The 15,172-nt window shown below is 47.9% G+C and overlaps 1 protein-coding gene across 1 annotated transcript in view; it reads right to left on the bottom strand.

The window, feature by feature from the left end:
- Window positions 1-15,172, bottom strand: part of LOC142559685 (kelch-like protein 33) — a 178,118-nt gene that overhangs the window by 94,731 nt on the left and 68,215 nt on the right. Inside the window, exon 5 of the mRNA XM_075671250.1 lies at window positions 10,454-10,681. Coding sequence (XP_075527365.1) covers window positions 10,454-10,681 — 228 coding nt within the window. The remainder of the gene's footprint in view (window positions 1-10,453; window positions 10,682-15,172) is intronic.

The following is a 15,172-nucleotide window of genomic DNA, read 5'->3' as shown; positions in this document are numbered from 1 at the left end:
TGACTCATTTGGAAACCGCGAAAACGAGCTTCAGATTATCGTAAACCTTTCGAGACTACTTCTAAACCAGCTTCTAGATAATGTCTTAAAAGCGTTTAGAAATCATATATGAAGAGCCCCAGCAAAGGGATTATTTGTCTTTCCCAACCCAATTTCAAGACCAGCTTTTCGAATGTGTTTTGAAGAGCTGTTCTAGATCGCCAGAAAAAAGTAATTAAGCCGGATATTAGCAGGCATATACGACGTTTTACCAAGGAAGTTGTCTTACTCGTCTTTAAGCCGTTTCCTTCGTCTCGGGTAAACAATATACAAACGTTATCTTGTCTAGAATGCTCAATCAAGGCCACACTCCACAAACTGCTCTGATGTAAAATTCAGGTATAGAAAAACTAGGAACTATGCGAGACCCCAAAAGGATGGCGCTATTTTAATACTGCAACGAAAAATTAGAGAGTCACAGAGTTACGTACATTCGACGAAGTGATCTACGCAAATTACAATTGTGCTCAGTGTAAGAAAATGTTTGTCGCGTGACCATTTAGTATTCCTGCCGCTTCTATGTATAGAGTAAGCAGTCCGTTTTTTTTATTATGATAGCAATTATATGGACCATTCAGGCAAATTTTTGTCATCGTCGTCGATATGAGACTCCGAACACATACAGGTATATGTATACTGTAAGCTATATGACTATGATGTCATCAACAGCCTATTTTTGTGTCCTCTTTAGGATGGCGGCCTCTGCGCGCGATCTACAATTACTACGCGTAGTCGCTATAGCTGATTCCAGCTTGCGCCCGCAATTTCATCACCCTTCCTAGTTCTGCGCCTGTTATGACATGCTGTCTATGCGGGTTATATTGCCACACTCTTCTATCACTAAATTGCTAATACCACGTTTTACATCGTTGACAAAATTATTTCCCAGAATTGTGGGGATGGCAACCACAAACAGATGTCATGAGACCTAACACTGACAATGCCTGCCTTTTCTCTTAAAATCTTCTCAGGCTATTAAATATTAAAAGTGTCAAGCAATAGCAAGGCTTGAACCTGCTGCACAGTCTTTGGGTTCGGCCCACGAAAAATGTTTGAAGGTTACCCAATACCGAAAAGATGTCGTCAAAGACATAGCCCAACAGCTCGATCGTTTAACCAACAGGCCCTGGGCGCATGTCACAGTAAACGCAATATATGATCTTTAAGTACTTCGCGTGTGTAAGCCAGCGCGATGAGAGGGTTGGCGCGTTTTATGAACACACAGCGGGATTTTTCACGGTAATCAATAATGAAACAAAAAACACTGATTCCTTTAGTTCAATAAAATGAAACGGGCAGAGATATAAGATTAAATGCGACAGTGTTTACTTTGCAGAATGGCCGGTACAAAGAGCATGACAGAACGTTAGGTTAGCCCTACTACGTCGTGTCTTGCGTCTTGTTGGCGATCGTCGTCTTTCTCTCTCTCCTGGCACCATGGTAATATGTTCTGTGGAACATTACTTACATTAACTGTATGATTTCCCTTTTCGTCAGACTTTTAACGCTAGGTGGCAAATTATGTCTAGGCATGTATTAACACCTGGAGTTCCATAACTTTGTTTGCTGGAACGAATTGTAAAATAGCCTGCGTAGACTACGCAAAACATGCGCACCCTGTCGGCTTGTGACATTGTTTTTTCCTGCTTGATAGCAAACGCACAGTGGCTAGAATAGTACCTGATGGTGCGTGGTGTCCGCATCAAAGCGCCGTTTGCCTCACATGGCGCAAATATGCCCCCGCATGTTGTCAGAATGCCGGTGTAGAAGCTCCCGGGAAATGCTAATCGCAATGAAGTAAGGCGGCCCGCATACCCGCAAAAACCACTGCATTAGTTCAGATGCAGAAACGATGTTCTATTGTGCGAACAACACCTGAGTTGCCCAGACGTGGCGCTGCGGGAAGGGGAGATTCAGGCTAAGCGACAACGTCGACAAAGCCCTGCAACTGAAATGCGCGAAGCGTATAAACACATCTTGGCCGCCGTGAGCACACCGCAGTGCGGGAATGTGAGGCCAAGATCCCAAAGTGGCAACGCCGACAAGAACCCTATAGTTCTAACGAATTCTGCTCGCGGCGTTCGAGTTTTCGCTTTTTGTGGGTCTACACACGTTCCGCCACGCGTGTTTACTTGGGTTACGTTTACTGCAATTCATATTGCTCTGAGACAACTGTCTGGATGCAGGGCTTCTCTTTATTGTAGCGAGTAAGCCACCAACTTACACGGCGCGAGTGGTGATGATTGGTATGTGCACATTGTAGTGTCCTTGCAACTGAAAGCGAGCGCCAAAAGCTGCAGCGTCACCTAGTCGCACTGCGGGTAGAAACGGAGGAGGGCCGGACCAGGGACGAGGACTGGGCTGCGCGGCTTATCCCGTATGGTGTCACCCGAAAAATCCCTGTGATTGGAATGCTCACTGCATTTCGTGACAAGCAAACATGTGTCCAGGCAACTGTGTAAGTAGTGAAAGGGCGACAAGCGTCGCTTCTCAGTTAAAAAACAGCAACAGCATTGGGTCTAATGAAAGTAGCCCGGACAGTCCCAGAAGAAACTACAGTGAACATACAAAAAATGTCCGAAGTTGTTCGGGAAACTCGGATGGCTGAGCTTTCAGGTGAAGTTGGAAATTCCCAGTGACGGGAAGCGGGTTGCTCGACAACATTGCAGAATTCCTTCTCACATGCGAGATGTAGTGGAGATCGAGCTGAGACGCCTAGAAGACCAGGACACCATAGAACTGGTAACTGGCCCTACCCCGTGGGCGTCGCCCATAGTAATTGTGCCAAGCGAAATGACAAGAGTGTGATAACATGCACTAACATGCGAGAAGCGAACAGAGCCAACACCCGAGAGCGGCATCTATTGCCTACTGTTGAAGATGTGATCAACATCCTAAATGATACAGCGTTCTTCTCCAAGTTGGATCTCGACGAGGGGTACCACCAGCTAGAGCTGGAAGAAGATTGAAGAATGATGACTTTTGCCACCAACTTTTGACTACGAAGACACAAGAGACTGCTGGGGGTTTGGAGTGAATGCTGCTGTGGAGATATTTCAGGATGTCATAAGGCAAGCGCTGCCTAACAAAGATAGCATCATAAACATCAGTGATGTCGTGCTTGTCTCAGGCCGCACAATTGAAGAGCATGATCGGAGACTGTGGCTGGTGCTCAGGCACTTAGAACATGCTAGGCTGAGAAAAAGCGTGTGAAGGGATCAAGGATCCTGAAAGTTTACGATTACGTGTTATCTGCCAGCGGAGTCTCAGTGTTGACCCTGAGAAAGTAAAATCAGTGGTAAAGATGACGCCACCAAGAAATTCAACTGAAGGCAGAAGCCTGCACCGAATGGCAAACTTCCACCGCCGTTTCGTACCTTACGTAACCGAAATAGTGGAGTGGAACCAATAAGAAGCCTTACGCACGCTGATGCTGAGTTCTGCGGGGCAGAGGAGCACCAGAATGCCCTGGATGAAGTAAAACAGGAGCTGTCAAGACATCGCACTTTAGTGTATTCTAATGCAAACAAGGAAACGTACGTCATCACAGATGCAGGAACTTAGGGAATAGCAGGAATGTTGGTCCAAGAAACTCCGAAGGAAAGGGCGCCGAACATCTTAGCCAGTTACAGCAGAACATTAACGCCAACTGATAAGAGGCACATGTACCTTACTGGAGGGAAGCTCACAGGATAGACGGATCATCTACCACTAGTGTCGATGATCAAGAGCCCGAGTGCAAAGCTGTCAGCGAGACTTGAACGCCTCAGTCTTAGGCTCCGACACCACTTCAACAAAAAGAACCCTGCTGGAAAAGAAAACCCTGCTGACTACCTTTCCAGACACTCTACAAGAAGAGAGAATGCAGATATGCCCACAGTCAACTGCAACGGAAGAATGTGTTTCTTTTGTCCTGAAGTTTGCTGCACCTAAAGCTTTGACAATGGAAGTAGTAGAAAAAGCGCACAAAGGGGGCGTGCGAGCGCAGCTGCTCATCAAAACCTTAAGGATGGTTGATCGGACGTCATCCGAGAAAATGTTGAAATATGACAAGTTCAAGCACTTCAGCCAGATCAGAGAATAGTTAAGAGCCGCAGACAATGATGTCTTGAGGGGATCAAAACTGGTGATTCCTGAGGAAGTGCAGTTACAAGCCATGAAGTTGGCTCTTAGGGGACACCAGGAAATAGTCGAAACGAAACAACTGATCGGACAGAAGATACAGTTCCCAGGAATTGACAGAAAAGTGAAATCGGAAGTCGAGGACTGTGAACTGTGTCAAACGAATGTTGTAGAGACAAAAGTTTCACCTTTTGTATGACGCAACTCCCAGATGGCCCTTGACAGTCACTGGCAGCAGACTTCGCTGGCCCTTTGCCTGGCAACAAATATATGTTAGCGGCCGTGGATGAATACTGTCGTTTCCCTGTGATTGCCGCACTGGTTTTATTGAACCCGAAAAGCGTCGCAGAAAAGCTTAGTGACATGCTCTCCGTGCATGGATTGCTTTATGTGCTGAAGACTGACCATGATCCTCCTTTCTTTGGGCATGCATTCCCTGCATTCGTGTAGCTCAATGGCATTTGACATCACCGGACAACAACCCTGTGGTCACAAGCAAACGGCGAGGTGGAAAGGTTTATCAGAAATGTAAAAACTTTGAAGACGACCGGAAGCAATTGGGCTCAGTGAGTACCTCAACCAGAAGAGCTCAGTCCCTTCTCAACCATAGAGCAATGCCACACTCCACAAGCAGCTGCACGCCAGCTGAACTCCTCTTCGGAAGGAAGGTTCGCACGAAGTTGCCACAGATCCAGGAAAGCCCTCACGCTGAGGAACTTGAAGCAATTGACAAAGAACGGAAGCAGAAAATGAAGAGCTACGCTGAAAAGAAACGTAGAGAGGCGGCTTCATGTAATATTCTAACATGTTGCTATCGCATTCATTGCCTCGCCCTTTACGCGAAACTGTGATTATTTTTACAACTAGTTTCATTATGTTTTAGTCGTTAGTTTCGCCCACCAAAGCCCAAAATCTGGAACCCACACTGGCACTATCAGGAAATAAATGGATAAATGCCGGGAGTATAACTAATGGAAACAGTATACTACACTTACATGCCGCTTGTTGTAGAACACCCGCGATCAATGTGGAATTTCTTTCATCATTCGAATATCATTGCTTTCGAAAAAAAAATTTTTTTAAGTGGTTTTACCGTTCAGGGCCCTCAGCTTTCCACCTCCTCAAGGTGACACTAGAAAATCTGCCTTAAGAACTTTTTTCCCACTTATTCACAGTCAATCTAGGTAATTAGGCTTATGTAGTAATAATTTAGGAGTGCTCATTTTAAATAGTGATAGTTTCTTTTAACATAATAACAATTCATGCCATCATTTCTGTGGGCGGCATGTGAAGTTTGTATGCGCAGCTTATTTTACACTGACTTTCCCGTAGTAATACAGGAGTGGAAGTGCAAGCCTGTTCTGAATAATGAAGAGCGCGAACTTGTAGAGCCCATTGGTACTCGTACATCGAGGTATATATAACGCACTGCAAGGTACTTGTGCGCGACTCTCATGCACACCGAGAAACTGGCGCACGTGGTCTTGCATGCCCGTCGGTTGCTCCGGTGCACTTTGGAAAAATTATTGCACTAGAATGGCGTAAATGTTGCGCCCCCCATTGACCCCGAGCCTCGGGTTGCTTCGCCATCTTCTGTTCCTTTTCTGTGACAGTAATCGCTGCAGGTTTACACAAACTTTACCAACCTCTGACGTAGCGTAAGCGCCCTTCCAACCAAATAGCGGTCACGAAACACCAACACCTTTTCGTCTCCCCACTGACCTTCTTTCTGTCCTTGGCTCCACCACCGTGGCAGTCTTTTCCTCGCCCTCCCCATTTTATTTTTATTTCAGACATCACCCGCAGCGCCTTTGTTCGCATTATTGCGGAGGGCACAATAATTCGTAAAACGAACCCGCACTCTTGCGGCCAAGCATATATGGTGGCAACAAATTCATTCGGAAATCGTTTCTGAGAAAAACGTTTTTTTAAGAAGATTGGTCCTGGAGGTGCATGGTCTAACTTTATATTTGTGATTCACATGGGAAGGCTGATAATGCGCTAGTTGCAGATAATCTGACGCATTTATTCCAGTTTGCTTGTTATGAATTGAATGAAATAATTTATGTCTGAGATTAGATGTTCGCTCTTTTAAGGATTACCGGTTAAGGTCTCTTCATGTCTCGAGAACATTCAGTTCGATCATACTTCTCCAGAACAAATCTCGCTTCAGTAGACTTAATACGCTCAAGTGCATCACTAGGTACCTTGCTAAGCGGGTCCCTCACAGGACAGGCATATCCCCCTATAGGTCTGACATAGGCATGGTATGGGGTCTGTTTAATTTCTGTTTAAGGTTTCATTGTAGAAAGCCAGGGGCTTTTCTTGCCCTGCTAAGAACACTGTTCATTTATTCAAACTGTGCCCCTTCTTCGGAAAACGCAAAGGCCCAAATACTTGAATTCGTCCTCTTTCCTAATTAATTGATGGTGTTAAACGTGCCGATTCGTCAACCTATTAACCCTTTTGGTAAAGCTGACGTGAACACAGTTGCTGTTTTGTACCATGTCATTTTTTACACCCTACCTCTACTTGATTAAGATTTGCCTAAAGCTGTGTGGAATCCGCTTGGTCAGTCAAATTAGTATACAAAATGCAATCGTTAGCAAATTTTGTCATGTTACTCTTCATTACATCTGAAATATGACTTATAAACACAAGGAAGAGAAGTTGGCTCAATACAGAACCCTGGGGTACTCCTGAAGTGACAGAAACTAAACACGAGCATGATCCACCTAAAATCACCTTTTGTTTCGTTGATGTTAAATAATCCGTAATCCATACGCAAACGGCTTTGTGAATGTTTAAATTGTACAACTTTTGTATTAGAACTGAATGTGAAACCGTATATAACGCTTTTAGGAAATCTAAGAATAAAGAATCAATCTGTTCTCTGTTGTCTAAAGCCAATGATATATCGTTATAGATTCAATTCATTGGGTTGAGCATGAAATTCATTTTCGAAATACGTTTTGTCTAGAATAAAAAAATCCAACTAAAGTCAGGTGATTCATTAAGGCGGAATATAAAACATGCTCAAGTAGTTTGCAGCAAATCGGTGTTATGGAAATAGGCTTGCAATTGGGCACTTCTGATTTAGAGCCACTTTAAAAACATGTAAAACGGTACCAACCTTACAGTCATCGGGAAGGCTGCCCACCATCGTGACTCTTTATATATAAATAAGGGTAAGGTTCTACTGCCTTATAACAATGTTTTGAAACTCTTGGCGAGATACCACTCGGTCCTGTCGCTTTATTTTCTTGAATGTGTTGTAACAGTTTATATATGGCATTAAATTAAAGCTCTACCTGTTCCAAGGACAAACACCGCTCTCGTCTACGCTCAACCGTAACCTTTGGTCTACGGCGCTATCCGCTTCTTGTTCTTGTTCTATGAAAGTCCGGGCGCCGACCATGAAAACGGGGGTAAAAGCGAAAGAAAGCTATTCGCTTTAATAAATGTGAGCTGTCCGCACCAAGATTTCTTTCTTGATTAGGAATTAAAAGGTTACAATGACGTTTCACTTCGTGAACGCGGGTGACGTGCAAGCGCATGGGCGCTATAGCGCAAGCGACGCTATCGGCCCTCGGTGCGCCTAGGCGCCTACGCTGTCCGCATCGCAGATTGTATTCAAGACAGGGCTCGCGCGGCGGCGCCGTACGCAGGAACCGCCCAAGCTTCAAGAATAAAAACGGTGATTGAAAGTGGAGCTGCACATCGCGATCTATTCTCCTACGGCGTAGGAGCAAAGCTATCGGCTTGAGTCCCTTCAGTTTGAAAAGGAAAACATGCCGCGTGCGTCGGACGCCGAGAGGATCGGAATGATCGCTTTGTATCGCCGAGGAATTCCCCAGCGAAGAATTGCGGAGATTACCGGAACAGTGTTTTCGACAGTCAACAGAGTTTTGAAAGCCTACAAAACTGAAGGTATACTCTCGGACCTTCCTCAGTGTTCGCGGCCACATTCCACGACTGCGGAACAAGACTTACTAATAATTGCAACCACCGTACATAATCCTTTTTTAACAGCCCCGCTGATCAAAAACGAGCTCCGGCTAAACATTGGCGTTCAAGCAGTTCGCAGCGCCTCCACGAAGCGGGCCTTCACAGCAGGACTACCGCAAGAAAGCCTTTGCTTTCGAATCGCCACAAAGCCACCCGTCTACAATTCGCACAATCGCACAAAGACTGGACTGTGGAAGATTGGGGCCAGGTGATGTTCACAGATGAGGGCGCATTTGCCACAAAAAGGTCACGCGAGACTGAAAGTTTGGCATCAAGACAATCATCGGTAAGCCTTCGCACCCAATTCTTGAATTGCGATGCTTGTAAATATGTGGTCCCGAATTTGTCCACTTAGTGCTAGTGTGGTCAGAGTAGTATAAAAATTTAGCGAAGATAGCTCTACGAAGAATGTCACATGAGGGTGCGACTACCGATCGTTGAAAGGACATAATGTATATTTCAGCGTTCTAAAGTCAAACATGTGTTCTGCAATAAGATTGGCTACTTTTTTGGTTGCTGGATGTCATGAATTAACCGCTCGATGTGCATTCTGAGCGAATGAATAAGAGCTACGTTACAGTCATGGTGCAGTCTCTGTTCTAGTGCCAGGTGCCTACTTCGCTACAATTTACAAGAAAAATGTTTGGATACAGCAGTGATTGGGCTAAACGTATTATACCACTTTGACGCAAGTAAACACAAACATGACTTTCTTTTATTTACTTTATGCAGCTTTGATCCCACCTGCTTCAAGCAAACAAGCCTCAGCGGGTGCTGCTCCGGGAATGTGTGGGGTGCCATCACAGCCGAAGACTTGTGTCCCCTTATACGGCTACATGAACGCTTCAATGCAACAGAATACTGTAATGTAATCGAGCAGGTTGTCTTGCCCTTTGCTTTGAATAAGCAATTCAAGGATGGGCTGTTTTATTATCAGCATGACCTTTCTCCAATCCATACTTCACGTTCCATGGAGGATTTACTAGAGAACCTTGCCATCCGTAAACTTTCGTGGCCAGCAAAAGGAGTTTACATAAACCCAATTGAGAATGTTTGGTGAATTATAAATCACGCTCCTCACGTCTGCAGCCCCATAAAACGAACAAGGACTCCCTTTGGGCTGCTGTTCACGCCGAGTGGGACAGGATTCACGGCACTGAGCTAGCCACAGACCTGCTTGCCTCTATGCCAAGGCGCATGGAATCCGCCATCCTGGCCGAAGGAGACTTCACCAAATAATTAATGCGAAGTATGTTTTTGTCGAGCAAATCTGCTTCGTGATTACCTCAGACTTTGTGCCAGCTTGAGCTTTTGTTTCAGTTGTTCTTTATATCTTTCTTAGACCAATAAATTCCCTATAGTCTGGAATTCACGCTTGAGTTCCGTTATGCACACAAGCATCGCGACAGCATGAAAGCGTGCCGCATTTTATTTGCCGGGCATATTGGCAAGGAAAGCTTATCATCTGCCCGTCATGTCTGGCACTCGGAACGCACACGCGGCGCAATCGCGCCAGCTGGAACAAGATTCTAGCGCTACGGTGGCGCCGATTGAAAGCAGAGATTCGCCTAGCGACAGCCAAAGCATATTAGAGTTGCACACGAATCCTCGCACTAGCGCTGACTGTGCCAAACGCCACGTTTCGCGTTTCTCTTCATCACGATGGTACAGTTCACGCTGTCGTCATTACTGTATCGTTACCTTTCCTCGTTTTCAAATAAAACAGAAGCAGAACAGAAACAAAGGTATCGCATGATAGGGGGCGCACCATCGTACACCGCGATCAAACCGGATGTGCCCGCCTGTCAATGGTGACGACTGGACGGCGCGCACTATACCTTCAGTCATGCTTCGGCCACGCGCTCCGCTGTTCGTTTTTCTTTCCGTGGCCATAGTACAGCGCGCGAGGATGATATTAACACGAGACGACCCCAGTACGTCTGTATCGCAAACAAACCCTGTAGAAACTGCCAGACTAGGCGAACCCAGCGCGCTTTAGCCCACCTTCCTCCTCCACGACGCTTTGCCTCATTTCTCCTGCACCCTTCGCTAAACGTCACCTAGATTTTCCTCTAGGCGACTTTCCTTTACCGCGCGCTGCACACGTTACTTTGCACTTTCCCTGGCGTGCGATTTGCTTCACTTCCAGGCGCCTTCCACTTCCTTCGCGGCTTCGAACAAACACTCGCCGATTGCGCTAACAGGCCAGGAAGGCTTGCGCGTAGAACGAATGGGACAGGTAACTCGGAAATGTTTTCCCCTACGCATCGCGTCAAGCACTCACCTCGAGAGCAGGAGGAGGGGCGCCATTTCCGCCAGGAGGAGACACCGGCGAGGCGTCCTCGTGGGACAAACTGGGCGAGCTTGCCTGCTGGGCCGCGGCCCGGGCCTTGTCCGCCCGGCGTCGCCGCGGTCCACGGTGGCGCCCCACAGCGGCGGCTGGCGGCGGGGACAGCGACGAGGCACGGCTGCTACTGGCCATGGTGCACGCGTCGCCCATGCCTTTCTCGGGCTGAGAAAGAGCCATGTTCGGGTGGGAATGAAACATAATTGGACTTTTTGAATGCGCTATTACTATATGCATCGCTACTAACGATGAAAACTCATATGCCATAGTGCCCGTATTTGATAATTCGCTATGCTATGCAAGTAAAAATTATCATCCGCCAGAGTACAAGGTTTTCTGTGAACGCCTCCAAGTTGAAGAATAACACGTCCTCGTCTGGGGATTGAGCCCTGTACTAATGTCTTTCTGGGGTGGTCGCTCTACCATGTCAAGCTAACGAAGGCCTCACAGATCGCCGAGTGACACTGAATTAATCTGCAGCTCGTTATATAGGGGCACTGAGTATCAGTTCTGAAGCGCGCAAGGCACACGAAGGTTCATTAAGGGAAAATATTTGCTCGCCTTCAACCTCACTCGCTGGGTAAAACGCCCATTGTAACGGCTGGAGCAAAGGCGCGCTGGTGTGATATCAAAGGATGAGGAGCTCGTGTGATTTGGTTTTAGTCCTTACTGGACAGTGCTTTACCCACCTTTTTGATTTCTTTTCATAATCTTCTTTTCTATCAATCACTACTGTCTCTCAGCTATCATTGTGTCTTTCTGCCACTACTAGCTATTTTCAATGCGTGGTTATCCTGCGGTACTTTGCAATAGCGCAGCGGAGGCTGATTTCTTTTTCAGTGGCGCTCGTACACGCTAACTCCGTCCAAGACATTCTTGCTGGTCTAGGATAATGTAGCATTACATTTAGGCCAATGTCAGTATGTGATAAGTAAAGATTATTATCTCTGGTTGCATGGGAAACTAAGTTCTCGTATACGTTTAAAATTATATTGTTACGTAAGAACATGCAGATGAAAAGCTATATACAAGTATATTTACAATGTTATACGTTACGGTGCCGGGCGTTGTACTGACGCTGCTGAGTGGTTTGCGAGTCCGTCAGTCGAGCACGGGCAAGCTGGCGTGCATGGTCGGCGAGGGTGATGGCGTCGCGCGCATGCTCGCTTTGAGATCGCAGCAGGAGGAAGTCCCATGTCAAGGGGCAAGGTCGGTTCTCGACCGTAGAGTAGATAAAATGGAGAAAATCTGGCGTTGTCGTGCGGGGAAGAATTATAGGCAAATGTAACGTAAGGAAGGGCAATGTCCCAGTCGTGGAGGTCCTTGGAAACGTACTTGGACAGCATATCGGTATAAGCACGGTTTAACCGCTCTGTCAGGCCATTGGATTGAGTATGGTATGAGGTAGTCAGCTTGTGTTGAGTGTAGCAGGAACGCACAATGTCGGTGATAACTTTCGAGAGAAAGTTACGACCACGGTCAATAAGCAGCTGTCGCGGGCCGCCATGAAGTAAGATGATGTCACGCAAGAAAAAGTCCGCGAAGTCAGTGGCGCAACTGGTAGGGAGAGCTCGCGTGATAGCGTATCGGGTGGCGTAATCAGTTGCGACGGCTACCCATTTGTTCCCAGAGGATGACGTGGGAAAGGGGCCGAGGAGGTCTAATTCAACACGAAAGAACGGTTCCACAGGGACAGTGATAGGCTGGAGATGACCGGCAGGTAGCACCTGAGATGTTTGCCGACGCTGGCAGGGATCACAGGCAGCAACATAACGTCGGACGGAGCGAGCGAGACACGGCCAATAGAAGCGGCGGCGGACGCGGTCGTACGTGCGGGTTACCCCAAAATGTCCTGCAGTGAGTGCGTCATGCATCTCAAAGAGCACAGTCTGTAGTAGATGTTTTGGGACGACAAGAAGAAGATCAGACCCGCCGTGGTTGCTCAGTGGCTATGGTGTTGGGCTGCTGAGCACGAGGTCGCGGGATCGAATCCCGGCCACGGCGGCCGCATTTCGATGGGGGCGAAATGCGAAAACACCCGTGTGCTTAGATTCAGGTGCACGTTAAAGAACCCCAGGTGGTCAAAATTTCCGGAGTCCTCCACTACGGCGTGCCTCATAATCAGAAAGTGGTTTTGGCACGTAAAACCCCAAATATTATTATTAAGAAGAAGATCAGATCCGTCAGGGAGGAAGTTCCTGTGCAAAATGCCGCCCATGAAAACATATCGGCGAACGGATGCGTCGGTAGGTGTAGAGCACAGACGCTAGATGAGTGCTCGCAGCGATAGATCTCGGTACCGCTCATCGGCGATGTTAGCGAAGGCAGACACAGAGAAAATGCCATTGGCGGTACTACTGTCGGTGTCGTCAGGCTCGTCTACCGGGTAGCGAGACAGGCAGTCAGCGTCTTTGTGTAGACGGTCAGATTTGTAGGTGACAGTATACGAATATTCTTGGATGCGTAAGGCCCAGCGACCAAGTCTTCCTGTAGGTTCTTTCAGTGAGCATAACCAGCAAAGCGCGTGATGGTCTGTGACAACGGAAAAAGGTCGGCCATGTTAGAATGGGCGGAACTTCACAACAGTCCAAACTAGGGCCAGACACTCAGACGCCCAGTGATGGAATAGTTGCGCTCCGAGGGTGAGAGGAGCCTGCTGGCGTAAGCGATAACACGGTCGTTGCCGCGCTGGCGTAGTGCCAGTAAAGCAGTGATTTGGGCTTGTTGGTAAGATATCGTGAGGCTTATAGCGCGTGAAAAAGACAAGGACGAAAAATGGCCGCGAAATTTTTCACGAAACGGCGGAAATACGAACAAAGGCTGGTGAAGCTGCTCACATCCTTGACACACTTCGGAACAGGGAAGTGCGTAACAGCACGGATCTTGCCTGGGTCCGATTGCACTCCGTTTGCGTCAACGAGTTGCCCAAGGACGGTAATCTGGGGATGGCCGAATCGGCACTTCGATGCATTCAGTTGCAGACCGCCTCGACGAAAAACGTCCAGGACAGCCGAGAGGCGCTCGAGGTGCGGAGAGAACGTTGGGGAGAATACTATAACGTCGTGCAAGCAGCACAAGCACGTGGACCATTTGAAACCGTGAAGAAGACAGTCCAACATGCGTTCAAAAGTGGCAGGAGCGTTACATAGACCGAACGGCATCACTTTGAATTGATAAAGACCGTCGGGTGTTACAAAAGCAGTCTTCTCGCGGTCGAGATCGTCCACGGCAATCTGCCAGTAGCCGGAGCTAAGGTCAATAGACGAGAAGTAGCGAGCACCGTGGAGGCAGTCAAGGGCGTCATCAATCCGAGGTAGGGGATACACGTCCTTTTTGGTAACCCTGTTAAGGTGCCGATAATCCACGCAAAAGCGCCATGAGCCATCCTTTTTTACCATACAACAGGTGACGCCCATGGACTACATGTCAGTTCAATAATGTTCTTCGCAAGCATTTTGCGAACTTCGGCTTGAATAACTTGACGCTCAGCAGGTGAGACTCGATATGGGCGGCGATGAATATGAGGGGCATCGCCGGTGTTATAATATGCAATGTTTAACAGCTGTTGTTTGGGCCAAAGGACGATCGTTAAAGTAAAAAAATATCGTGGTAGGGAAACAGAACGCAGTAGAGCTCACGAGCGTGGTCGGACGGCATGTCAGGCGCAATCATTTTCTGTAAGTCGGCGATGGTACAAGTTGCCGACTGCGATTGTAGAGGAGGATCGGCTGAGTTGTCGTCTACTGCAATAGATGCTATTGAGTGATCCTTGAATGAGCAAAGCTGGGCCAGAGACATCCCGCGTGGCAGCACTTGTGTCGTCAAGCCAGAATTGACCACTGGCAGGCAGACGCAATTCGACGTAATAGATAAAACTGTATGAGGTAGTGTGATCCCGTGTGTAAGGAGGACGTCTTGCATAGGAGCCGCGATGTAGTGACCGTTGGACACTGGTGGGGATGACACGAAGTCAACGTAAGTCAGTGCCGAAGGTGGCAAGCGAACGAAGTCGACGGAATCGAGGCGAGTAGGGTGTTGTTCAGCGGGGTCCAGAACAGGCAGGTCGAGGCGGAGAGTACTGGCGGAACAATCGATGAGAGCAGAATGTGCGGTGAGGACGTCTAAGCCGAGGATGATGTCGTGGGGACAGTCAGCGATGACTGTGAATAGCACGATTGTGGAGCGATCGGCGAAGGAGACGCGGGCGGCACACATACCAATTACGGGGGCCTGTTCCGCCATCGGCGACACGGACAACAGGCGTCGGGGTGGGCGTGATTATTTTCTTCAGGAGGTTACGAAGGTCAGCGCTCATTACCGACAAATGCGCCCTAGTGTCTAAAAGAGCAGATACAGAAACCCCGTCGACTTGCACGTCAAGAAGGTTCAGATGAGTGGGAAACGTCAGTAGAGGATTTGGCGGCGTAGGGAGTAATGCAGCGTCACCTCGAAGCGCTGCATCATTTAGTTTTCCGGCTGGGAGCGGCGTCCGAAGGAAGTCGGCGAAAAGCAGCGACGGGGCTGGGGAGAGCGAGATTGTCGTCGGTGGAGTGAAGGTGAACGAGAATAGGGGCGGTTCGGCGCAGGAGAATCAGTGGCGGCATTATCGGAGCGTGCGGCATAGGGACGAGAAGGGCCACCTGAGTGTCGAGAGTA

Source organism: Dermacentor variabilis, chromosome 10, assembly GCF_050947875.1.
Source record: "Dermacentor variabilis isolate Ectoservices chromosome 10, ASM5094787v1, whole genome shotgun sequence".
In the NCBI taxonomy this organism is placed as follows: domain Eukaryota; kingdom Metazoa; phylum Arthropoda; class Arachnida; order Ixodida; family Ixodidae; genus Dermacentor; species Dermacentor variabilis.
This window is presented reverse-complemented; position numbering and strand designations above follow the sequence as displayed.